Source organism: Enhydra lutris, unplaced genomic scaffold (assembly GCF_002288905.1).
Source record: "Enhydra lutris kenyoni isolate GAN:26980312 unplaced genomic scaffold, ASM228890v2 scaffoldscaffold36, whole genome shotgun sequence".
Lineage (NCBI taxonomy): Eukaryota > Metazoa > Chordata > Mammalia > Carnivora > Mustelidae > Enhydra > Enhydra lutris.
In genome coordinates this window covers 17460317-17486010 of record NW_019154120.1, presented here as the reverse complement: position 1 = coordinate 17486010, position 25694 = coordinate 17460317, and the positions used below count along the sequence as shown (strand labels likewise).

The 25694-nt window shown below is 49.7% G+C and overlaps 1 protein-coding gene across 3 annotated transcripts in view; it reads left to right on the top strand.

Moving 5' to 3' along the window:
- Positions 1–23763, top strand: part of LOC111154313 (neural precursor cell expressed, developmentally down-regulated 4-like, E3 ubiquitin protein ligase) — a 336163-nt gene extending 312400 nt beyond the window's left edge. For all 3 annotated transcript variants that reach the window (XM_022513830.1, XM_022513831.1, XM_022513829.1), the window contains 8 exons: positions 902–997; positions 7267–7340; positions 9725–9785; positions 11064–11123; positions 12536–12643; positions 14155–14251; positions 14810–14882; positions 18766–23763. In XM_022513830.1, the coding sequence (XP_022369538.1) occupies positions 902–997; positions 7267–7340; positions 9725–9785; positions 11064–11123; positions 12536–12643; positions 14155–14251; positions 14810–14882; positions 18766–18868 (672 nt within the window). In that variant the 3' untranslated portion in view covers positions 18869–23763. The remainder of the gene's footprint in view (positions 1–901; positions 998–7266; positions 7341–9724; positions 9786–11063; positions 11124–12535; positions 12644–14154; positions 14252–14809; positions 14883–18765) is intronic.
- The last annotated feature ends 1931 nt before the right edge of the window (positions 23764–25694 follow it).

The following is a 25694-nucleotide window of genomic DNA, read 5'->3' as shown; positions in this document are numbered from 1 at the left end:
CTGTCCCCTTAGGACATTTGCATCGCTGCTTTCATATCCTCTTACTTGACGAGAAAGCACCTGCATCCCCTTGACCTTGCTGTGGTGTCGATGGCGTCTGTTAGATGGTTGGGCGTGGGAGCCGTGTTCTCCTCGCTCACCAGCATCCGTCGGGGCTCCGCTCACCATCTCCGTGTGAAGGGAGCGGGTGACGCCCGCAGGGCACCGGAACCCACTCAGCTGGTCTTCCCGAGAGCGAGTTGCTCCCCAGAGCCCGAGCACCAGCCTGAGATGGCTTCTCAGCTTCCACCTTTAACTTGCGCTTTTATAGCTGGGAATGTAGAAATTTCTCTTCACGTCTAAATTGTATACCATCTCCTGACAGTTGGTGCACACATTCCTTTCTGCCTTCCCGGAGCCTGGCCGGTGTGTCCCCAGTCCCAGGCCCTTGGATATTATGTTCCAGTTGTGACACTAGAGCAGCCTTCCTGTTTGCTTACAGGACTTGCAGAGCACAGTAAAAGCACAGGAAGGTGGTATAAAATCATTGGTATTTAAGTAGAACATTCTCTGTCTTGTTTTCCTCTGATATTTTCATCCTTAAAAGATGGGGAGTAAATTGATCTCTCCATGGTCAGCTTGGTAATGTTCCTTCTGCTGGGCCAGAGCAAGTTGCTTTCTCTATGCTTCATGGAGGACAGGATTCGAGTCCAGTCCCCTGTTACCACCAAAACATTGGTTTGGTTTGGTTTATATTTTAAATTACCGGGGAAGAGAAGGTTTGGAGCAGAGCAAGACACCTGTTAGTGACTAGTGAGCCTTGAGCATTCTGAATGGGATTACGTAACAAGGACTTAATGGCTTGAAGAAGTCAAGTGAGTTTTGGGGAAGGAAGACTTAATTTCTATGTCATTTCCTATAGGATAGTGAATACTACAACTCTTTGAAATGGATCTTGGAAAATGATCCTACTGAACTGGACCTCATGTTCTGTATTGATGAAGAAAACTTCGGACAGGTACGTGTGGGCCTCCCCTGGACTCCCTCTTTGACTTTCAGAATCTTTGCTGCTTCACAAAAGGGCTAGGCCTCCGCTGGGCAGTTATGTCACCTCTGAGAACTTCAGGTGTTAATTAGCATCTCGTTGTGTTGGTACCTCCTGTCCCGCCCAGAAACTAAATTCCGATCACAGCCCCTTCTCTCTACCTCTCCTTCCCGGGAAGTTAGAGATTCTGAGGCCTCTGGGGCGTGAGGTCCGTCTCCTTCTCACAAATCGGAATATGACTGTTTGGGCCTTGGTTTTAGAATTTAAGTACTTCAAAAAATAGTATGTATATATCGTGATTTAAGTACATGACCAGGAGAGGTGATTTTTCGGGGGCCTTTAATGGTTCTCTGGTCATGATGAGAGTTGTCTTGTGGGGCTCAGCAGGCACGGAGTTTTGTAGCGTTCCCTTCTTTTTTGGCACGCACGGTGTCATTAGACTAAATTCATCATAAATGTCCATGTCAAAAAGGTAAAGTTGCCTACTGAGAATTCTCGTTACCATCATAAAGTTCCATAGGATGAGTTTGTCTTAAACCTAGAACCTTCTATTCATTTGTCCCTGGTGATGACAGTGCTTCTTGGGAGGTCTTACCCGATCCTGGTCCCTGTCCTTTCACGGAAGCCCAGACACCGTTCCCATCTCCCGGAGCAGATCTACATGACCTTGAAATGAATGAGTCCAAGGAACCCGTTTGAAGGGTTGCCGTACGGGAAATGAAACGAGTCTTCCTTACTGCTTCAGGGGTTGTTGAAAGTGGACTCTGCTGTCAAACACTGCCTGTCCCTTTTCATACATTGTGGTGCTCAGCGGTGTAGGTGAAGCCAGGAAATGAGGTGCCTGCCCTCTCGGGTCCCCTGTCTTCGAGAGCAAACACAACCATGCAGTTTGTCTACTTAAATTCTTTGTTGACCCTTCTGTGACCTTCAGGGTAAATTGAAACCTTTTTTTTTTTTAAAGCATAGCTTATGACCTGACACTGTCCACCTTTAGCCTTGTCTTTTGACCCCTCCATTTGCTCACCTTGACAACCATAGTGTGCCTATGACTTTGTCCCCAGAGATACTTCCGAGCCAGCTCCCTGTCGGTGCAGCGCCCTCCGCATTCCTGCACCGTGTCCTCCCCTCTCTCAAAACTCTGCTCAGGCTATCCCCTAAGCATTGCTAACCCACTGTCTCCTGTGAGCCGACCTCAATCGCCTTGGTGTCTCCAGCGCTTGGTGGCCCCTGAGACCTGCTTACTGAGCAAATGAATGATGGTGGTGACCTAGTTGGGTTTTTTTTAACTGTTAATAATGTAGTAAGTAACAAGCTCCAAGTGTGGGAAAACGAAATAATTTAAATTGCTATGACTTCGTTTTGTAAGCTGGATCCATGGAAGGGCCTTCACTGCCAATTTTCAAAGGGTAACACACGGATAATCATCCTGGAACTCTGTCTTTCTTTCATTTCTAACACATAGAGGAAGGAGTAGAAGTAAAGAACCGAGGAAGACTCAAAATCAATTTTGTGTGTCGACTGCAGAAACAAACAAAAAAAACCCCCTTTATATCCATTTCTAGAAAACCATAGGATTAACTCAGCGCCGTTCAGAAGACATTAGCAATGCCAGAGCCAGAAGCAGATGCGCTGGGAAAGCTTCCTTAGTCACAGTTAAATGGGACTGTTTCCATCTGATAAAGGACAGCCAAACACATGATGTGTGGACTCTTAAGTACACTTCCAGTGAAGATTCTGATGACTGCTACAGTTCATGTCAATTATTCATTAGAAACAGTTCTCAGGCCGCCTCACTTAATGCTGTAGGTTCTTCTGACTTTCGGACTGAATCGGGCGGAGTAAGGCAGTCGTCAGAGTGGACTCACAGAAGTCAGACCAATAAGTTGCCCTGTTTGTTCAGCTGCTGCCTTCCCTTTTTAGAGAGCTAAACTGATGAACAGGGAACTAGTGTTATCCCTTTTGCATTCTGGGAAGAAACTGAGAGAGAATTAAGTAGCCACATACAGCTCACCTCTCCCATTTCCACTCCCTCCCCAAGCCCTTTCATTTTAACCTGCAGATACGTCTCAGATCCGTCTCTTCCCTTCTCACTCCAACAACACCCGGTCTGAGGTACCGTCTTGTCTCACAGACTCCCAGCTGGGCTTTTATATCTGCCTCGTCCTCCTGTAATGGCAGACTGGTCCTTTTAGGACATAAAAGTCGTCATCTCTCTGCCAGAAACATTGATAAAGATCCAGATCATTGATTGGCCCCAGGTGGTCCCGCATGGCCTTGCCCCTCATGCTCTCTGGGCCTGGTCTCACTGGACTTCTGGAACACACCAAGCTCCACCTTGCCGCAGGACCCTTGATCCTTCCATCCCATCCCATCCCATCCCATCCAACATACTGCCTCCCACCTATAGTTGAGACATATTTCCTCAAGGAAACTGAGCCTGACCCCGGGCCGTAATACTTGAGAGTGTGTCCATGTCTCCCCATGGCATTCAGCGTGATGACGGGGCATGTATTTCTAAGAGTAGGTGTTGGGCATTAAGCACAGACGGGCAGTGGCCACACTGCGTGCACATCTTGCTGGCCACAGTGCACTCACCCGCACAGCACCTGGGACTGGGGGGACCCTCCCGGCAGAGCGGTGGAACCGGCGTGGGCCAGCCTCTGCCCTCTGCCAGCCCTCTGCAAAACTGTTGAGTGTGTGTTGCCTTTTGCTTGAACCCGAGAGGAAGCACATGCCTCCCTGGGGCCAGAACGTGGTCGTCCAGTTACCGCGCACGTGGTGTGCACCTGCAGCCGGCCCCCCTCGGGGCTCTGGCGGGTTATTGCTGCCGGGAGGGTCAGGCCGTGACGTTGGGCCGTCGTGTCACGGAAGGGAACTCCCACTGTGGTCATTTCCGAGCAGCTCCCTGGCTGGTGAGAACTGGGAACCGCCGGCTTCTGGTACCTCCTGTGAAGTCTCAGGTGAACAGATCTCAGCGTCGGGACCGTGGCCCGCTGCCCAGCAGGAAGCGGACATCTGCGCCCGTGCACAAGTGCACCTGCGCCCGCGGGAGGAGGCGCGCCTCGGGGTTCTAACACGGGGGCTCTAATGGAGGGAGCTGCTCAGTGCCTCTGCAGGGGTTAGCATCTGATCGGCTTGTTTCGAAGGCGGGAAGTATGGACTCGCAGGAGCCCGTGGGCAGGAGGGGTAGAGAGGGGGCGGCAGTCTGTAGCAGAAGTCTTCAGGACCAGACATGAGTTAGGTGAAGGCATCCATCCTCAGCTGGGGTGATCCCACTCCCACAGGGCCAAAAACTTGTCCTTGGAGAACAAAAAAGTCCCTGCTGTTCCATGGTTGGTGGTGCTCCCAGAAGGCCACAGTATGTACTTCAGGATTAAAGGGATCCGTTTATGAAGATTGAATGGGAAGAAAGGGGTGGGGAGAGGGGAGGGCTTCTGAAAGGGCTCTTCAGGGGCCAGAATGAAAAAGGCCGAGAAACTCTGCATAGGGGAAGGAAACGAGTGAAAGGCAGACACTGGATATAGGAGGAAGGGTGTGCAGCAGACAGGGCAAGGTCCTGGCTGAAACTGGGAAGGGCAGAGGCTCCGGCTCCTCAAAGGCCCAGGTCAAGGAGCTAGACCGATGACACCTGTAGGAAATGTGAGGGTAGAAGGGGAGGTTGACTCGATGCCTCGTGGCTGGCTTTCATGTCTGCTTGGAGAGAGGCTGGGGAGGGTGAGGTGGCTTGGCCCCCTGAGGCTCATCCTGCGGGGTACGGGGGACACATGTCCTGTCAGCAGGTGGGTGTTTGCCCAGCAGTGAGCAGCGCCCGGGATGGGGCCAGAGGCAGGTACACCTTTCTCTGCCCGAGTCCCACTTAACTTGAAATGATCCAAGCAGTTTCTCAGCAGATCCCCCACACATTCGACATACGACACCTTGGGAAAATCTGGGGGATGTGTATGATGAATCCAGAGCTTTAACCTGCCAAGGAAGAGGGTCCAGATTTGTGAGAGTCCCATCTCTGATCTAATTTATAGTCTTTCTGAAGAAGAGAGGTGACTGTACTCAGGCCAGTAGACTTTTTTAAAAATAGGGATTTTTTTCAGAAGCACATACTGAGCACCTCCTGTGGGCAGGCACTGGGCTAGTGTCCTTTATATCGGGTCCTTGAGTTCAGACACGACAGTGATGACCCTGGCCCAGAATAGGTGTTCACGAGAGGTGGGGAGATGGTGGGGTGGCAGGAGGCCACTCTCCACTTCCTGAGTCTCCCCTCTCCACGAGAAAATGACAGCAATGGCACCTGCCTCGTGGGGACTGGTCTGTGACTTCTGTGATGAGCACTGCACCCAGAGCACGGGAAGCAGACTGTTTCTGGCCCTACGCAGCCGGTCTAAAATGTGGAATTGGAAGCGCAGCTAGGATGGCCCACTCAGGTGTTGTCGGTGAGGAGCCCGAGCAGAAGGGAGACTGACCACAGAAAGCTTGAACTGAGAGACACTGCTGGCCCGGCTCAGGGAGCAAGACCTGGAAACCAGCCTTCCCTCCCTGCCCGTGAGCCTCCCAGCACCGCCTGCCAGAGAGACCCACAGCCAGAGTCAGCCATAGAACCGGACGGCTGCCCACGGACTGGACTGCTTGCTGGCCCTCCTTATATAACACAGTATGATTCCCCCCTTTTTTTTCTTTCAAAAACAATTGTATTCGTTTATCTGATTACAAAATACTAATAATTTAAGTAATATATGTAAAGCTACTGCAATCCATCGCTCTTTACCACCTAGAGAAAATTTGCGATTAAAATTTTGAAAAATTTTGAAAAAGCATCAGGAGCTATTTAAAAATGCAGTGGTATAAATGAATATGGTCCACAAACCTCCAAAGAGGTTATAGTCCAAGAAACGTCCCCACCTCACCCTAAGCGTGTTAAGTGTCCACCATCCTTGAGGATTGCCCGGGCCCCCCGAGGCTGGGTGGGCAGTCACAGGGAGAGCCAGGCAAGGACGACAGCCACGGAGAAGGGGAAAGCGGGCTGGAAGGAGGGGCTTGAAGAAAACAAGAAACACGATAACAGTTGAAATCCACCTCGCGGTCGGATAAAGAGCTGAAGTGACATCATAGAGTGGAGTTCGGCCATGGGGTGGAAACACCAGATCTCTCCCCGAGTAAGAGGAAGAGAAGAAGGCAGGAGACGGAAACTGAGCAGTGATCCCGTGACTAATCTGGAGACCACTGGGAGGCGAGCAGGGGCTGCGTCTCCAGGTCTTGGTGGACCCCATGCCCAAGCAGATTTCATCGGTGCTCCAAATCTTCTCCCTCGTGAGGCAGGTGACCCGCAAACTTACCGGGAAAACCCTCTCCACGGGCTTGGCTCACTCTCTGAAGTAGCCAGTTCTGCTTAGAAAAAAAAGAGGGAAAGGGGTCCTGACGGATCATGGATACGGCTACCTTTGATTAGGAGACATGGGGGTGGTATTTAAAATTTAAAATGCCTACAAGAGTAAACTTTATTTTTAAAAAAAATTAAAACTTTATTTAAAAAATTAAAAAAGTCCCTCCCTCCCTTGCTTCCTGCTAGTTTCTGCTTTCTGTGGCATGATATTTGCGGGAAGCACAGAAGGCCGTGCTTTCTCTTGGCCAATTTGCTCTTAACAGTCTTGGGGGGCCCTGCGGGAGGAGCTCGTCCGGGCAGCGAGCGAGGAGGTGTGCAGATGCCCATAGAAAGCCAGGGTTCTCAGAACTGCAGGTAAACCCATTCCTCAGCCAGGCTTCGTAAGCTGCCTTTTCTTTTTTTTTTTTTTTTCTTTTTTTTTTTAAAGTCCCCATGTTTTGCCTTCTTGAGAGAAATTCCATGCATCTTTTTGTGTGTGTGACTGTAAAATCTAATTTTCAGAAACAGAGTGCATTAGAATTTGGATCTCTGTAGTCTTGATGAGCGTACCCTGTCTCAGCTGTTATACATAATTAATTAATTCCTCGATAAATGAGATTACAAAATGTTCCTCTCCATTGTTGGTAATGTATGAAGAATAATTAAAACTCATAAATAACCACAAAATAGTTCACCTTTGATAACATCTTTCAGTGTGTAACATCTCAACAGTTTAAAAGGCTCGTTAGATATTCTCTTTTACTCTGAGCCCATCTCCTGGGAAGTCTTCTTGAATGAATGCTGCTTATCTTGCTTAGTAAGACATTATTACTCAGTAACGTGCACGGCAACTGCATGATGGTGATTGTTGTTATCTTTCCAATTACAGACCTACCAAGTGGATCTGAAGCCCAATGGGTCAGAAATAATGGTGACAAATGAAAACAAGAGGGAATATATTGAGTACGTATACACAGATTCACCACCTTTTCTTTTATTAAATTTAACAGTCCGTTTGGTTGATCTCTCTTGCTAACGTAGCTCCTGCCTGTTGTGGGCGTACTTCAGTAATAGGAGTTCCTTTCTGGCTTGGGCTAATAGAAGGTGAATTACGAGATGGAAAGTTTGACTTGTATCATGACTTCAGTGAGCCACCTTATGAAGGAGTCATGAAAGGAGAAAAAAAGTGTACAGTATTGAGTAATACAGCAAACTTGCTTTTGGAGGCTGTGACATGTAGTCTAAAATTGAGATTTGCAGTGTTGGAACATAGTGTCAACAACCAGTGGGGTAAAATTAGAAACAACCAGAAATAAAATATTTCCTCTCTCTCCTGACTTCTTGTCCATAATGAAAATAGAAGAAAATCATTAAAATGGGTAGGAAAATCCACATACGTGAAACACAGTGAATTATTTCTGATATTTAATGATTAACCCAATCTCAGCCTCAGCTGGTGGAACAAAATGTTTAGTCCTTTGGAAACCCAGCAGTTAAGCCGTCCCGGGGCACTTCTGCTAGCCAGAAGGCCTTTGTCTGTTGGGTACATGACACTTTCCTCTTTGGTATGTACGTATGCTTCCAGCACACAGGTGCGGGAGCTCCCTGGCTAGCCCTGGTGCAGGGATGATGTTGGCACAGCCACGTCACAGTGTCTGCCCCTCACTGGTTGCCGCAGTGGTCTGAGCACCGGCGTCTGCTTTCAGCCCTTTCGTTTCAACAAGCTGGTTCCCTCCTCTCTCCTCAACATAACTGGTCAGAGGACTTGAACTTGGAGAAGTGGCCAAGAGTCTTGGTATCTTTTAGTGTCCTCTACAAAGAAAAAGACATCCTTCCTGATAAGGGAGAAATGGAGAGTGTTGGAGCCTCTACTTAGAGACCCTGACAAAGCACAGGCTTCCCCTTCTTTCCCCCATCCTCACAAGGTAAAAGCTTGCTGTGCTTTAAAAAACAACAACATCAACATCTATGAATAAGCTACCACAGTTCTTAACCTGTTCACATTAATTGGCACTTGGGTTCTGAATTGGGAGCAGGCAGGACGCCACCTTGCAGATCCCACAGTCTCCATTTGAAAGCACAGGTGTTGTGTGGATTTTGAAAGCACCATCCCTGAGGGTGTTCAGGGTCCAAAGTCTGAGGGTTTGGATCTGGTGATACAGGTGGTACAGCGGCCTTTGCAGTTACTTGCTGTAGGTTTCAAATTTGGTGGGTGGTGGACGTGGACAGAGTTGCAGCTGGCTTTCCTGGAAAAGAAAGGAGGGCGAAAATCTCCGCCCGCCCTCTGGCTCCCGGGTCCCCCTGGGGTGCAAGAAGGCGCTCGGGCCAACGGGTGCAGCGGTGTGGCGAAGCCTCGTGTGGCTGAGCAGGGCCTGTGCAGCGGGGCTGGGCCTTGGGGGCCACCTCGCTGGGGAGCGCCCTGCCTGCTCCTTCGGGACCAGATGCCTTAGCTGGCGTCCAGCGTGGACTTTCCTGGCATTAAGCTCTCCTGTGCGCTAAACATCATCACAGAGAAAATGTTTTCTGTTAAGAGGCCTTATCGTCAGTCCTCCAAATTTTGATGTTAAAGGCTTAGCTTAAATCATTTTGCTGGTAAGTTTTGTGTCATTGTTGAAAACAGTACACTGGACACAAGTGCAACGTACCACAAAATGTACTAGATACTCCTTTTAAAGACATGTGCATGTTTAGGGGCGCCTCGGTGGCTCAGTCGGTTGGGCATCTGCCTTTGGCTCAAGTCATGATCCCAGGGTCCTGGGATCGAGCTCCGCATCGGGCTTCCTGCTGGGCAGGAAGCGTGCTTCCCCCTCTCCCACTCCCCGTGCTTGTGTTCCCTCTCTCACTGTGTCTCTGTCAGATAAATAAATAGTATCTTTTTTTAAAAATGACGAAATGGAGAACAAGCTTCTCCCTCTGCCTCTCCCCTCTGCTTGTTCTCTCTCTCAAATAAGTCAATGAAATCTTTAGGTTAAAAAAAAAAGGAAAAAAGAAAAATCTCTGTACATGTTTATGCACAGGTGGGTGTGTGTGAGTGTGCGTGTGAACACATGTGTGACGCGCCTTTCTATCTCTGTCCGTGTGGTTCTGTCTGTAGGCAGCTTTGGTAAACTAAGGCTTGATCGGGGGGAATAAATTACGTTAGAAATACTCAGAGTTGAGGTTTCCCAGCTACTCCGAGAGTGGTACTGAGTCAGCAGTGCCGTGGCTCTAGACCCTCCCTGTGGCCCGCCGTGGCGGGGTGGGGGTGGGGGGCGTACCCCCTCCTTCCCCCCAGGGAGAGTGTGTGAGGAAATGGCGTGGGGCTCGTGGTGACAAGGGGGCTCACTGCTCCTCCGTCTCTCCCGCAGCTTGGTCATCCAGTGGAGGTTTGTGAACAGGGTCCAGAAGCAGATGAACGCCTTCCTGGAGGTAAGTCGTGCGCCCTCGGTCCTGGGTGGAGAGATGAGGGCTCTGGTCCTTGGGGCAGGAAGGCCAGGCCTGCACCACGCACACCATGGCCCAGCCTTGGAGCACTTAGCTGGCCACCCTTTCCGTTCAGTGTCCTCCTACTCTGCACAGACTCAGTTCCACACCAGTACGAGGAAAACACACGGTCTCTGGCTGGGTTTTTATCTCACGCCGAGCCGTTTTGCGCCAACTTTCCTCCTGTTAGAGGGCGAAGCCGCTGCTTCTCAGATCCAAATATTTAATGTCATTGATGCTCCCAGGCCCCTAGCAGAGGGTGGTGGGATTCACCGTTTTTGAAAAAGGGTTCATTTGGGGGGCACCTGGCTGGCTCAGTCGATCAAGCATCTGTCTTTGGCTCACGTCATGATTCCAGGGTCCTGGGATCGAGCCCCTTGTTGGGCTCCCTCTCCCACTCCCCCTGCTCATTCTCTCTCTCAAATAAATAAGTGAATAAAATCTTCTTTGAAAAGTGGTTCACTCTGACCAAAAGTAGAATTCCTTTTAAAGTCCTGACGACAGAGTTCTATAAGGAGAACGTAGGAATAAGCCCCAAGTGCTTATTACAGATTGCCACTTGCACTTACCCGACCCTGGCAGAACACTCAAAAAATTCAGGGACTTAAGGGCATAAAATGTGTTAGACCCACAAGACGTCAGAGGGTTTCATACTTTATTTACTTAAGAAACCCAGGAAGCACGGTCCTGGCCCCGCCCCAGGCAATCCCACATTCGGAAACGGGACACCTACACGGCCCAGCTGTGCGGAGCATCTCACCGGGCCGCCCCGGTGGTCAGTGTTCACCCGGGAGCTAGAGCACGGTCCCTGCGCTCCTCCCTCTGCTCTCCTGGATCACGCCTCCTCCTATGCAGCTCATCTCTGTACTTTCAGTACCTTATTTTTAAACATGTTCTCTTGCACATCCGTGGCTCGTGCGTTCTAGGACACACTGACTCATAGCGATGTCATAAATGGCTTTTGGAATTCGCCTGCCTACAGTAACCCATATTTTCAAAGGGCTTCTGAAATTGCTCAGACACCCGAACCTTCTAGATTCTCCTACTTTTCTGAATTTTTACATCGTGACTGTGCTGTTTTTATTAGAACTACAGTTACGGGATACTGTCACCAATCTATACATCAGTAAAGAATGTTGTTTTTTCCTGGCTGTTTATTTTCTCTGTAAAATTTGTCTCTTTCAAGGAAAAAGGTGTTGAGGTGATTTTTTTTTTCTCTTTCAGGGATTCACAGAACTGCTTCCTATTGATTTGATTAAAATTTTTGATGAAAATGAGCTGGAGGTTTGTATTCTGAATATATTCTGTAAAGTAGATAGTTTTAAATGGTATATTACTCTTCTCTGGCCCATGATGTTCTAGGAAGTAAGTTGAGATGGATTTTATTCTATGTCTCTCATGGGGTGCTTATTTCAGTCTTTTCGGTAGGGAATAGTGAGAGTAGCCAGCTGTAGATAGCTCACCCAGGAGTGGGTAGTTCCAGAACACACTGGACAAGCGGAGGCCTACCGAGCTGGGTTGGCTTCATGGCCAGGTGCACCGGGTAAGGAAAGTTGCTTCAGATAGAGTCACGGTTGGGACAACCAGTTGGGGTGGCAGCGTGCTGCTCACGAGGCTGGGCTGGCTGAGATCCTGCTCCCCTCCCCACATGGTGGTAGCTGACTGCGACCTTGGTGGGGAAATGAGCACCAGGGGCTGTGGAACAGAGAAGTCTTTGTGAACTTGACCTGGTTTTATTAAGGAAGAAGCTCAGAAGACTATGAGGTCGTGGCAGGAGGCAGTTTGAATGAGATTGCTCCGGTTTCTCTGTGGACCTAGAGGAAAACTTAGCAGCCGAAAAAGCACAGGGATCTCACACCCTGTGTTGTGTTGAAATAGGAGGAGGAAGGCTGTGTCTGGGGAAGCTGTCACCCTATTTGTCCAGGCCACGTTTCCCATGAAGCGTGTCTCACACGCTAGCCTTCTGTTCTTCTGGAAGTAGAAACTTCAAGACAGATGATGTCAAAATCCTGTAGTGTGAGTCCTTTGTTTTATAAGTAGGGAAACTGCTCCCAGGTTTACCCATCAAGTCAGGCCTGGGATCTGGTCTCAGGCTTCTGGCGTGGTTGTCCTTCCATTTTTCTTTGGTGCCTTTGTGGGAATAGCAGGCTGGCTTTTCCCAAGGACACCTTCCCTGCTCGGGGGGGTTAGGTAGTAGGAGGAGCCCTTGGACTCCATCACAGACCCGGTCACTGCAGGAGCTCGGGTCGGCATCGGCGCACGTCTGGTCGGCAGGCTGGCGGGGAGGAGCTCTGGCTGCCTCAGAGCACACATTCTCCTGGGAGTTGGGACACGTTTTAGGTCCTGAGACACATAAGGTTTTGGAAGGGGAAACAGCTAGAGTGACAAGCAGCTGTAAACGGAGCACAAGAAAGGCTGAGCCCCGGGCTCAGATGGGAGGGGCTGACAAGAGACAGACGCGGAGTGGCACTGCCACCATGGGAGGCTGTGGCCTGAGCACGCGTTGGATCTGGGTCCCCATCCTTCCCTGCGTTGTGAAGGGACAGGAAAATGATGTCCCCGTCACACGTTAAGAGCCACCAGCTTACCTGCTCTGCACGCGACAAAATGCTGGTGTTGAGAAAAGGCCATTCCTCCGTGGGGGTCTGTGCGGCGTTCACACGGGCCCGTTCACACCTGCTCCTTCTCCCCGCTAGCTGCTGATGTGCGGCCTTGGTGACGTGGACGTCAACGACTGGAGACAACATTCTATTTACAAGAACGGCTACTGCCCAAACCACCCTGTCATTCAGTGGTTCTGGAAGGTAAGGCCATGGCCGCCCCCGTGCTCCTCCCCAGTCAGCATTGAACCCCTGGGGGCGGAAACCCAGCTTTTTCCATGGCTGTTGGTGGACAGCTGTCCCTGCCTCAGCTCGATCCTTATCAGAGCACTTTGTCCTTCCTTAGCAGCCTGACTACAGCAGCTCTATTGGCGGAGCCCACGAGTAGAATGAAGTAGGTCCTTGGGTTCAGGAGTTAGAACGGGCCCGCCGAAGTGTGACTAAGAATGGGAAGCTTCTCAGGGCAAAATGTGCTTGGGGCTGAGTTTTCCTGTGCTTGGGGCTGAGTTTTCCAAGATGCCATATTTGCTTACAAAATCATTTTTCCCATTTTATTGGTTAGTTCCAACAAATATTTTGATCTTTATATCCCTCAGTCAGAGATGCAAATGAAATTTGATTTACTGTCTTAGGGCCAATGTTTATTTTCTCTTGAGCTTAGGAGAGAAGCAAAATGGTGAGTTGAGTCCAAGGTAGAGACTATAAACTGCCAAGCATCTGCCTTCGGCTCAGGTCATGATCTCGGGGTCCTGAGATCGAGCCCTACTTTGGGCTCCCTGCTGAGCGAGGAACCTGCTTCTCCCTGTCTCTCTGTGCTCATTCTCTCTCTCTCTGAAATAAATAAAATCTTAAAAAAAAAAAAATTCAGGGGGGATAAAAGGTTGATGACTTAAGTAATAACTCCTGTAACTTGTTTTAATTTCTAAATATCTATTATTATTACTATTTTGTATAGTATAACATAATAATACTACCACTTGTTTTCATTTCTAAGTATGTATTATTAATACTATTTTTTTAAGACTTTATTTATTTGACAGAGCTCACAAGTGGGGGGGGGGGGCAGGCTCCCCACTGAGCAGAGAGCCTGATGTGGGCTCAATCCCAAGACCCTGAGATCATGACCTGAGCTGAAGGCAGAGGCTTTAACCCACTGAGCCACCCAGGCGCCCCTATTAATACTATTTTAAGTGCTAGCAGTAGTGTAGAGAGAGAAGACGTTACAAGCAGACTCTTCAAAACCCAGTCCACGTGTCTGCTCAATTTTTGTCCTAATTCAGGTGTGTGGCACACACTACTGTAGAGGCCTACCCTGGCATCTGGTTTTCTTTCTATAAAACGTTCTCTTTAGAGAATTTGTCTACAGTCTGGAGTCTCACATCTCGTGTCCTAGCCTGGGTTCCCGTGGTGTTGGCGCTTCTCCAACTCTGGGTGTGTGTAATTGGCCCCGGGGGTCCTGCACGCCTCCCCCAGAGACCCTGAGCTGGGTGCCGGCAGAGTGTTTGCTTTGTAAGGAAGAGACCTTGGGATCTCTTGCTCTCTGAGATTAGGCAGGTGGCATTCTGGTGCCCATTAAAAAAAAAAAAGCCCCATTCTCAGTCCCCTGTCCCGATCTGCCACCACGGCCTTGGCGGTGGAGTCTTGCATGTCTGCGCTAGTGTGTCGTGTGCTGGGCATCCCACGGTGCCGTGACCGCCGTCTGTCCCCGTCCCCAGGCCGTGCTGCTCATGGACGCCGAGAAGCGGATCCGGTTACTGCAGTTCGTCACAGGGACGTCCCGAGTGCCTATGAACGGCTTCGCCGAACTTTATGGTGAGACTCACTGCTGCTCCTGCAGGGCCAGGGGGCGCTGTGGCCAGGCCCCCAGACATGTGTGTCCCCTGCAGGTCCCGTGCAGGGAATCGGGGTCAGGGGGTGCTTTGGGGTGTGTCCAGAGACAGGTTGGTCTTTTCTGTTTGTCTTGTCTTGTGGTGTGTCTCGAAGGACCTCGGGAGACAGAATCACCCTGTGCTTACTGTAGAGATGTTAGAAAGTCACGCTGCTCTGCACAGTAAAGGTCACGTTTCATCCCTCCCCCGAAGGAGCTTGTGTTGTAAGCCTGCGGGGCTCGGCAGAGAGGCTGTCCCTGTCCGCACCTCTGCGTGCCCTGCAGCGCTGCGCCCCTCCAGTCCCAAGTGATGTGGGGTCCGTGTCCCGAGGCTGTGCAGGCCTCTTGCTTCTCCCCACAGCAGATCCTTGGTACCGCCTGGATCTGGCTCCCGCTAGGCACGCCGGCCCACCTGCTTCCCGTTGAAGCCCCACCACACTTAGCTTTGTTCTCCGCCTGCTTCCCCGACGCTGGCATTTATTTATTTCTCTGTTTTTGTCTAGGTTCCAATGGTCCTCAGCTGTTTACAATAGAGCAATGGGGGAGTCCTGAAAAACTGCCCAGAGCTCACACATGGTGAGTGACAGAAACACACAGTTGTCCACAGATTGGGCTTTAAATACTCAGCTGGGGCTGCTGCTGTCACAGGAGGCTGTGTTGCCTGCCCACGAATAGCACAGTACGAGGTGTCAGTGATGGTGACGAAGTGAAAGTTGTGATGCTGATAAAACGCAAACCAGGGTCTGAATGGACCCGATGTTTCGGCTCAGAAAGGGTTAACCGCCGCCACCACCCCCAGTCCTGGGGGATGTTCCTCCTCCTGACCCCATCCTTCCCTCCTTATTCCTGGAAGCAATACTGCAGTGTGTATGCACTCGACATGGAAATGACTGTTCTCAAACGCTGTAAGACAGATGGGATTTTTACTCCAACCATGAGTTGGTTCTTATCCCCAGAACTTGGGATAAAATTCCCTGGAAAAACCTTGTTTTAAAAGGTCTCTCATGGGGGGACCCTGGGAGGCTCAGTCCATTAAGCATCAGACTCTTGATTTCAAAGGCTCTGGTCATGATACCAGGGTCGTGGGATCGAGCCCCGCATCAGGCTGCATACTCAGAGGGGAGTCTGCTTGTCCATCTCTCTGTTCCTCCACTCCCCTTCTCTCACTTTTTCTCTCTCTCAAATGAGTAAATACATAAAAATTTTTTTAAAAACATAAAAGGCTTCTCACGGCCACCAATAACCCATAGGACTCTTGAATTTAGCAACAGTTCGACTGGCTAGAGGAGCATGAGAAGTGTGACAGGCCTGGTCCCCAGGGGTTGGAGTCAGGGGATGCAGGGGAGACAGGTGTGGAGCAAGGCAGCCCTCGGGCCTCCAGGATCCAGGGCAGGAGGAGGGGCCTCCCATGTCTCTGAAGGGTCCCCTGAACCCAGCAGCTCCTGGGGGAGCTCTTACTGATCTGAGCACGTGTGTTCTTGGGCTGGTTTCCCCCACAGGCTTTTATTTCTTGCTCTTAGAGGTAGGTGGAGGTGGGCCATCTGGAAGATGGCGAGTCCCCAGCCCTCCTCTCGTCACCAGCAGTGAGGCCCTCCAGAGCCCACTCTGGGCTACACAGCGCCACCCAGTGCTCATTGTGGGAAACGCCTCCCCGCCCTCCCAAGTACCAGCGAGGGAAGAAGTCTCATGAGAGTGTACTGTGGAAAATTGGCTGTGGGAGGTCTTTTTGATTCCCTTGCCTTGCCAGAGAGAAAGTGTTCCCCATTTATTCACGGGACTCTGAATGGCATGAATATGGTCCTTGCCCGTCCGATCCTTGCAAGCAAGCGGACTCCAGCTAAAACTGGCGGGTCTCCAGAGCGCTGATTGCCGCCATTCATTTTCTTCTAGGGGGAGAAGGTGGTAGTATTTTGGAGCTCTTACTCCAAATGCTATCTGAGTCATGTTGTTTTCTGGGTTATGATAGCCTTCGTTTGAAAGGCAGGCAGCGTGGGGCCGAGCCCTGGGACTACTGGGATTGACGCACAACTCCCAAACTCATGGTCTCGTCATGATGGGAGGAGTAAGTGCTGGATTCCTGGGCCCAGCCGTCTTCTGTGGACTGGGTGCTGTGGGATCTCTCCCGCGGCTTCTGGTGTGCTGGCATTCCCTTAAGTGGTGGGGACGCTTGCCCTGTGATCACACAGCTCAGAGTCCCAGAGCCCAGGATTGGAACTCCGCTCTGCCCGAGTCAGAGTCCGCACACTGGCCGCCGCACTAAGATCCGCTGCCTCTGCTGCTACAGTTCCCTTTCCTTGGGGGCTCACTGGAAGAGAACCAAGTAATGTAGTGTCCAGCACGGGCTGTCCCTCTGTGCCCCTGTGGACAGATGTCTTCCTATTGAACTTCCCCCTCTGTTTCCAAGTCCACATGCTTGGGTCACAGCTAAAACACGGTGGCACCCAGATAAGGCCTCTGAATTCAGTGGTTCCCAACGTCGGCTGCACATTGAAACCACCTAGAAAGATTTTTTTGTTGGGGGTTTTTTTTTTTTTTTCTTTTTTAAATACGGATGCCAGGGTCCTGCCCCCAGATACTTGGAGTTCGTGGGCTTGGTGTGTAGCCTGAGCTGTCGGGTTTTCCAAACTGTCCCAGTGGCTCTGGCAGCAGCTGGAGTTAAGGATTCCTGCCCTTCCCTGGGACGAAGCTCTGCCCACGGGAGGAAACCAGCCTGGGGGGTCTCTTACCGGAGCCTCTTGGCTTCCCTGTGGGTCACAGCATTGGACTGCTGATGCCCCCCACAGGTGACTGCCGTCCCCCGAGCAAGGCGCAGGGTTGCGGGTGGGGTGGGGATGCGGCCTCGAGGGGGCACGCGTGCATGTCTCTCTGCCTAGCCAGTCTCTCCCGGCCCAGCCCCGGGGAGGGAGCTTTGCTTACAGCAACAGGGTCTCCGCCAAAACCTGATTTCTTCCGAGTTTTATGAAAAGATAAAATGGACAGTTAAGCTTCAGAATCCAAACCTGATTCAGCAGGAGAGTGAGAGCTAGCATGCTTTTTATAAACCCTGCAGATGTGATTATTAATGTGATGGAAAGGGCTTCAAGGATCTATCAAAGATCAGTCCTTGGATATTTAAAATTACACTTTACGGGACGCCTGTGTGGCTCAGTGGTTAAGCGGCTGCCTTTGGCTCAGGTCATGATCTCAGCATCCTGGGATCGAGTCCCACATCGGGCTCCTTGCTCGGCAGGGAGCCTGCTTCTCCCTCTGCCTCTGCCTACCAGTCTGCCTGCCTGTGCTTGTGCTCTCTCTCTCTCCCTTTCTCCAACAAATAAATAAATAAAATCTTTAAAAAAATAAAATAAAATAAAATAAAATTACACTTTACAAAGAATCACAGACCCACCTGCTCATTGGAGTGGAGGAAAAATGACCTCCCGAGGCCACTCAGCTGTGCCAGGCCAGAGCCAGACCCCTGCCCCCAGCTGAGTACACTTGGCAAGCACTTCCTGTGTCCCTCACAGGAACACAGGAGCTCCTTTGGTCATCTCAATAATTCTGAGCAGAGGGTCCCACACAAGAGGAAGGTGGTCACAGGTCCTGGGGACAATGCAGGTCCCCAGGGATCCCCGGCCCTGGACTCCGAAGGACCTGTTGCGGTTGACACAAAAGCCACCTTCTGTGACAGGCTCCTGTTAAGTTCAGCCTGCAGAAGTGGGTTCTGTCTTTACAACTGGTAAGGGCGTGTTTGAGAGCATTATCAAACTGAAAACCCTTTCAGACATCGCCTTCAGGATTCCCAGGTTACCGAGAACTCCAGTTTGAGAAGCACTGTGCACTCCTCCACTGTAACTCCTAGTGCTTGGTGACTTAACACTCCCAGAGCTCAGTGTGTCTCGTGAACCACGCGCGGGGTTTCTGCAGGGCCCACCGGGGGACGTGCATCTGTTTTGTCCTGCTGGTGACAGCACTGAGTTTTTGGAATGTGGGGACTTGCTCTGTTCATACGTGGAATCCCAGGTGACCATCCGGAAGTTACTATACAGAAAAGCACTTGGCGTGGGATCTAGTGTAGAGGACGTGAGGGCATTCCAAATAGACTTGACCTTGGTTCATCCCTATCATGTTTAAGTGCTTGGTGGGTGAGGGTCTGGAGCTCGGCCCACACGTCAGGGACCGCTCCCCTCTCAAGCTCCCCCCACCCCAGCTGGGCCTTTCCCGGCCCCACATCTAGCTGTGGTAGAGAGGTTTCGTGGCCTCTCAGAAAATTCTCGCCTCTGCTCTGGAGGTTATATAACCTCGTCGGCGTGGACGGTTTCATTGCCCCAATTATTTTTAATGACTCAGGATTGTTGCCAAAAACTTGTACATTCTCTTGCCCAAATACCGCGTGCCTCCTCCGGCCCGCCTAGGAAACGCTGTCATGACCACAGGGTAATAAGGATGGCCTTTGACTCACACTTTTCTGTTACTTCTGCAGCTTTAATCGCCTTGACTTACCTCCATATGAAACCTTTGAAGATTTACGAGAGAAGCTTCTCATGGCTGTGGAAAACGCTCAAGGATTTGAGGGGGTGGATTAAGCGCCCCCCACTCGCTCCCCGGCCTCGGGGTGGCTGTTGGTCCAGCAAGTCCTTCTTGCGCTTTTGCATTTGCCTAACAACAGACTTTGCAGAGACCAGGCAGAAAGAGCAGCCGTGGGCACGGCTCCTGGAGCCGAGCCTTCGCGAGCCTTCGCCTGTGACTTGCCCAGGTTCGGACGTGGGAGCCCGGTCCCAGGTCGCGTTCCTGCATTTTCCACCACGAATTATCAACTGGTTGATGTGTACACTAATTACATTTCAGGAGGACTTAATTCTATTTATGTTGTGCCTCTGTAGGCAAAGCCCTTAATAAATATTTTACATACTTTATAATGACAATGAATGGAATTAATCACTCTACAGGTATAGTATTACAACTCATGTTTACTTTTTAAAGTGATTTAGACCGATTTTCAGATTTTATTTCATTACAATTAAAGATGTCTCATGTACTTGGAAAAGTGAGCATTTTTTTTTGTATTTGAATTTCATACCAGGTTTAATGTCAGTGACATTTTTTATTTTTGAAGTTTAAGTACCCTCCCCACTCCCTGCTTTATTAGAATTGGAAGACTGGTTTTTGTCCAAAAATCTTCTACAGACAAGTACTTTGAGAGCATTTAAACTACAACATTAGGCATAATGATATTGATAATTTGCTCCATACTCAGAATGCAAACAAACTGGATATTACATTTTTTTTGTACAAATTTAGCATACTAGCTGCAGGCTGAGAGAATTGTAACATAGCATGGCAAATTCAGTGTTGACTTTGAAGGAATCATACCATTATTCCTTAGAAGTAATTACGTGTGCCAGAACACATCTGGGGACAGGGTTGGACTGTCCTTTCTCGGAAGAGACCTTAGCTACCCCTCTCTGACGCTGTACAGTCCTTCCCTTCTCGCCTTTTCTTCTTTGCTATTTGTAGTAGAGACATTTGAATGAACCTTGGCACCGCTTGATTTGAAACTGCGGAAACCAGAGATGTGTTTCATGTCTTACTTGTATGCGTTGGCTAATGGTCGCTAAATAACCAATTTTTGTTCTAACTGCACCAATTCTGAAGGCACTTTATGGACCACATGGAGGTCCTATCTGGTTTTGTTGATGTTTTCTTTTTTACCATAGACGGTCATTGTGACGATGCTCTCTTCTCCCTGCACACATCTTTCCGGTGCGGTGTGTATCCGTTGTGACTCTCGCTGCTGGTATATAAAACCTAGCTGGAAAGCTGAGCCTACAGACCCGTCCTCACCCGCTGTTCCGCGATTTCTCTGCAACTACCAAGATTCATTGAATGCACACTTCATCTGACCGGGTTTTGTCCCCTGGGACGTGTTGCATGCTTCGACACTGTGTACCGCCTGAGTGGTGTCCGTTCTGTGCTGGACTAAAAAGTGAGCGGGAACTTGGATGTGAGCCCCACGGTCGGTCGGCCGATCGGGTGGCGGGGACAGAGGGTTCCACACATTTGGATTCTTTGCCGCTTTGAGTGTTCATCGCAGAATTCCGTGGTGTCTCGAGAGAATGCCTGCGGGGCCGCGTAGGGGTTCAGCAGCCCTGCTGCCCTTTTAACCTGTGTTGTCCTGAACCCTGTTGTGACAGGGGGCTCTAGAGATGTGATTTCTTGCCAGTCATCAATAAGACAAAATTGGGTTTTCAGGGCCTCCCTGTTTGTTATGTACAGACTTTTTGGTGTAAGAAATTCATTGTTACCCAGCTCTGGGTGGCTGGTGAACAAAAACCGTGAACGTTCGTGATTGTAAGTGAGCTGTCTTCAGAGGTGCAGACGTTGGGGGAGTCTGAGAGAAGGTGGATTTCTACGGAGCTGAGGATTAGTTCCCTTTTCTGTTGACTTAAAAATCTCCAGTAGTGATCAGAGAACTTAGATGTTGAATGATTGGAAAAAAATATAACACTCTTTTTTTTTTTTTTCCCTGCAGTCAATATATAACATGTCTCTTGGCAAAAACCCACTTCATGTAGCCCCTCCTGGTCCAGAGGGCTTTCTTTCTAGAACTCGCACCAAAGCCCATGCTCGGTTGGATTCTGAGAGTGGGCGTGTCATCACAGAGAAAGCCTGCGGTTCTAGCTGAAGAACAGGGGTTCTGTCATTTTGCAAACTGAATATTTAAAAAATCAGAGTATTCCATATAAATGCGAATTAGGCAGTGTCAAAAAATATGAACGAAAAATCCATCCTAAGATCATTTCCGTGCCAGGAGCAGATAGGAATTGCCGAACTATACACCCTGTGAGTACTCGAAAGACCGTGATTGTGATGACCCTTCAGTTCATCTGCCGCTGAATGCGGGATTCAGTGACGGTCAAATAGCAAATGGGTTCGAGGTTGGTTTGTTTGGCTTTTGGTCCACGTCAGATCCCCTCATCTCAGCAATTCTCAGTGTTTCAGTCTTTGTCTAAAATAGTCCTAGATCTTGTTTTCTCTAAGTGCTGACAACCACTCGCCGATGTCTTCACAACAGAGTCCTGGTGGTGGTTGACAGCAGAATGCTGGTGGGTCCCGTCAGCAGGCGCCCCCGGGGACGGGGTCCAGGACGGGCTGCTGATCCTGGTTACCCTCCTCTCTGGCACTTCTGAGTCCAGGGGCTCTGCACCTTCTGTTCCCTTAGAAATTAACCCGGATCTGGCTGGACCTGGCTATTTTTTAGTTGCCTGAAGAAGGTGCAGTTTTTATGGGTCATTTTGCCCCGAGGTTAAGAAGCTAGTTCCAGAATTAACAGCTGCACCGTGGACATGAGCTGTCACGCCCGCCTGTAGGTCCTGGGCGTTTCTGTCCCTGTCCCTTGTTGGCCTGCAGTCGGATTTGGAATGTCTGGATTAGCCTCAGAAGGCGCGCTGCTGCTTTTGTGCCGGCCGCCTCTGCAACAGGAAACCAGGAGGCATTTATCTGTTTTAAAGTTGGATTCAGCTCTGAAGCCGTTCCTGTTCTGTACTTTTCTGTAGCCAGTCCTCTACCAAATCACAAGAATGTAAAATGCTTCTTCGATTTTTGTTTACAAGGCCCTCTGGTCGACCATCGGGTTTTTCCTCTGGTCAGATGGCAGATGCTCTCAAGCAACCGAAGTGGGTTCTTTCTCCCACATAAGGGTGCAGTGAAAGATTCTGAGAAGTGGTTGGCAAAATGTTTGAACCACATTCCACATCTCACAACGTTAAATAGACAGCAAGTACCATGGCTGTTTGATCCTGCCAGGTTCAGACTGGCTCTCTTGAAAGCCAAGTTCATACGCAGCAAATTGCTAATTGTTCTAACAGTTAACTCATTGTTCAACACTTGACTCTAGCATTTTCCTAAGTCTCGTATCTCACCTCTGAACTTGAATGTCTGTGGAGAGCGTGGGTTAATCTGTTCTCAAGCCCCCTCCCCGCTGTGCTAGCCATCTTCTTTCTTTTCCTCTTTCCTCTGCACCCCTTATTGACAGAGAGGAGGACACTTACGTCTGGTATCATTTCCTGCCTTGTCCGGTAGGGGGTGCTGTGGCGCAGGGTGACTGCCTGGTCTGCTCCCTTCCTGGCCCCCAGGCACTACCTCTTGTCTCCTTCGGGCTTTGGGGTACATCCTGAGAAGTCACGTCAAAACTGCCAATTTCAGGTCTGAGATGCGTTTTTAAAAATCCTTACAGACTCCACTTTGTACTTTAGATTTTAAAACTAGGAAGACAATGGGATACACTTTGGACCACTTTCTAATTTATCTAAGCCTTAATGAACAGCGTATGTACACTCGCATACGCACACGCCCGCCCCAGTGTGTGTTCAGTGTCAGAAACAATGCTGTAGCATCAGGACGTGAGCTGGTGTCGTGTTTTGTTTCAGAAAACGATAGCTTTCTGTCTATATGAAATTTACCAAGAAAACTTCTCATTAGGCGTCTGTCCTTGGTGAAAGGTGTTGTGCACATAGCAACACATGTTTAAAATGCATGTCTCCTTGTTCGTTGGGCTGGTGTTTCTAAGGAGCATCAGTAGGAGTCTTAACAGCGTTGGCTGCAGACCTCTGTGTCCTGCACCTCAGCCTCATGTCAGAGCATCGAAAGCCTTTCTAATGACCATGACCCTGTGTCCGCAGACACCTGTGTTCCTGTATAAGCCAGTTCACCCTTTCATTCAGACTGATTTCATCAAAATTGTCACGGTTTCCTTCATGTTAACTTTGCGTGACTTTGTTTTTCCTTTACTACTACTTACGTGAGATGTATATACATACATACGTATGTACGCTGTCCAAATATACATGTATATATTTGTATAGCATTTTTACACCTTTCTCGAGTGATCTGGTTTCGAAAGGGAGTGAGAGAGCTTAGTCCTTCTACAGTTTCCTCCAAGCTATGTCCTGAGATGTCTGACCATTGGAGCCTGAGAGGGACCCCAGGAAAATGATGCTAACATGCTGTCATTCCGTAATTCGGGATCTTTTACCAAATGAAACATTAAAAACAAAAAAAAAAAACAAAAAAAAAAAAGTGACTTAAGCTGAAAAGAGTTTCAAGCATTCCAAATGAATTCTCAGTGTTTCATAACTTTTTATTATAAACCCCACTTCCTAATAATACAAAGCCAAGTACTATTTGATACAGTGATTACAAACCAAACTACTTCGAAATTTTTTTAAAGACAACTTCTGGATAACGCTCCTTTTCACAATCAGAATGGCTTTAAAATACGGTTGAATTTGATACACACAGGAATGGTTTTGTTTAAGAACAAATCTTTTTTTGCTCTTCATTTTTCTTGAGAGATCTAAAGAGAAATTGTAGATTGTTTTCCTGACAGCAAAAGAGTAATGTGACAAAATGAAGTCGTTGTAAAGAAGTGATACAACTTGTCAAATATTTAATAAAGAATTATGGAAGCTGGAACATTTTCTACATCGAGTATTATGGGTTGTTTGATTTCAAGCTTCTCCATTAATGCGTTGTCTTAATTGTTGCGGGGGGTTAAATGCCTACTGATGGAAGAGCGCTCCTTTCCTTAGTATCCCTCAGAGCCCCACACCTTTAGGACATCACCGAAGTTTGCCCAGACTACAGAGTCCCCAAGTGATCCCAGCTCCTCACCTCGGTCAGTTCAAAGCCCCCAGTCAAGCCAGCGGCGCCCCTGCGTGGGAATCCAAGTCTCTCAATCCCATGGCTCGCGTCTGAGGAGCCATGGCCAGATGGCCCCTGGGTGGGAGAACACAAAAGCCACTGGCAGACCCCCTCACCGAAGAGGGAACACTTCTTGAAAAGCACGGTAGGTTCCCGGAGAAAGTCTTTATGGGACTTGAATTGGACAGGAAAACAAATTGATGGTGACTTAAGACCTGGTACAGACTCCTTTGTTAGTAGACCGCAGGACCCTGTCACGACCAGGGGAGAGGGGGCACGGGTGGGGACTGAGTGAGAAGGAAGGTTTCCTCCACGGGGCCGAGCTCAGGCAAAAGATGAACCCTCCCTGTCCCCAGCCTGTCCCCTCCTGCCCAGCACCCCTGCAGAGCTGCACAGGACACGATGTCCACCGAGTAGACTCGAGAGGCTTGAGCTGGCTCCTCGGACTGAACCCCCTTCTCAGCCGGGTGCCCAGCAAACTGGCTGTTCCGTACACGCTGTCCCCATGCATGCATGAGGCACCTGTCACCAGCAGCTCTGTGGCCCGGGCGCGTCGCTCCCTGTTGGAACAGGGCCCCAGGTGGCAGAGACGAGGGCTTGGGGCCAGCATGGTGAGGAGGGCGCGCACTGGTTTTCTCCCAAAGCTCTCTGCTTCCCTCACCGCACCCCGTGCTCGGGGAAAGCCTTTTCCTCCCCCCGAGAGAACAGCTGGCCTGGGAGGGGCACGGGGCGCCGTGTGCGGCAAGCACGCCGCCAGGACCGACACACGGAGCCCCGAGGGTGAGCGCTGGGTGAGAGGCTCAGCCCTCTGGGACTAAGGCAGAGTCTGCTTTGGGGCAACTTTGAAGCAGCCCCTGCTGCGGGCGCGGTACAGTTCCCAGGACTAGGAAGGCCCGCTTGGCTTGGCCCAGACAAATAACGACACGGGCTGAAGGTAGAAGCTACGAGTTCTCTAGACTTCGCTCTTGAGAGATTTTTGTCCATTCTTTTTTCTTTTTTTTTTTTTTTAAAGATTTTATTATTTACTTGACAGACAGAGATCACAAGTAGGCAGAGAGGCAGGCAGAGAGAGAGGAAGGGAAGCAGGCTCCCTGCTGAGCAGAGAGCCCGATGCGGGACTCGATCCCAGGACCCTGAGATCATGACCTGAGCCGAAGGCAGAGGCTTTAACCCACTGAGCCACCCAGGCGCCCCAGATTTTTGTCCATTCTTAAAGCTTCTCTTTACTGGGGCGCCTGGGTGGCTCAGTTGCTTGGGCGTCTGCCTTCAGCTCAGGTCATGATCCTGGAGTCGCAGGATCGAGTCCCACGTCAGGCTCCCTGCCCAGCAAGAAGCTTGCTTCTCCCTCTGCCCCTCACCCAACTTGTGCTCGCTCTTGCTCTCTCAAATAAATAAAATTTTTTAAAAAGTTTCTCTCTGTTTACCACCTCTTGGGAGAACCTGGTAATGCCATTTCCCTTGGTACTCGAAACGGTCAGCTTTGAGTCCCAAAGAACATCTTCCTACCCCCCACCGCTCCCCACAACATTTTGTTACGAAAACATTCAGAAGAGCTGAAAGAATAGCGGGGTGAACACTAGGACACCCACCCCTAGTTCTGCCGTTACGATTTACTCTGCTTGTGTTACCCTCCTCTTCCCCCAAATACTCCAGCATGCCTAACGCTAACTAGATTTTGTCATTTAGATTTTTTTTTTTTGAGGTATTAAA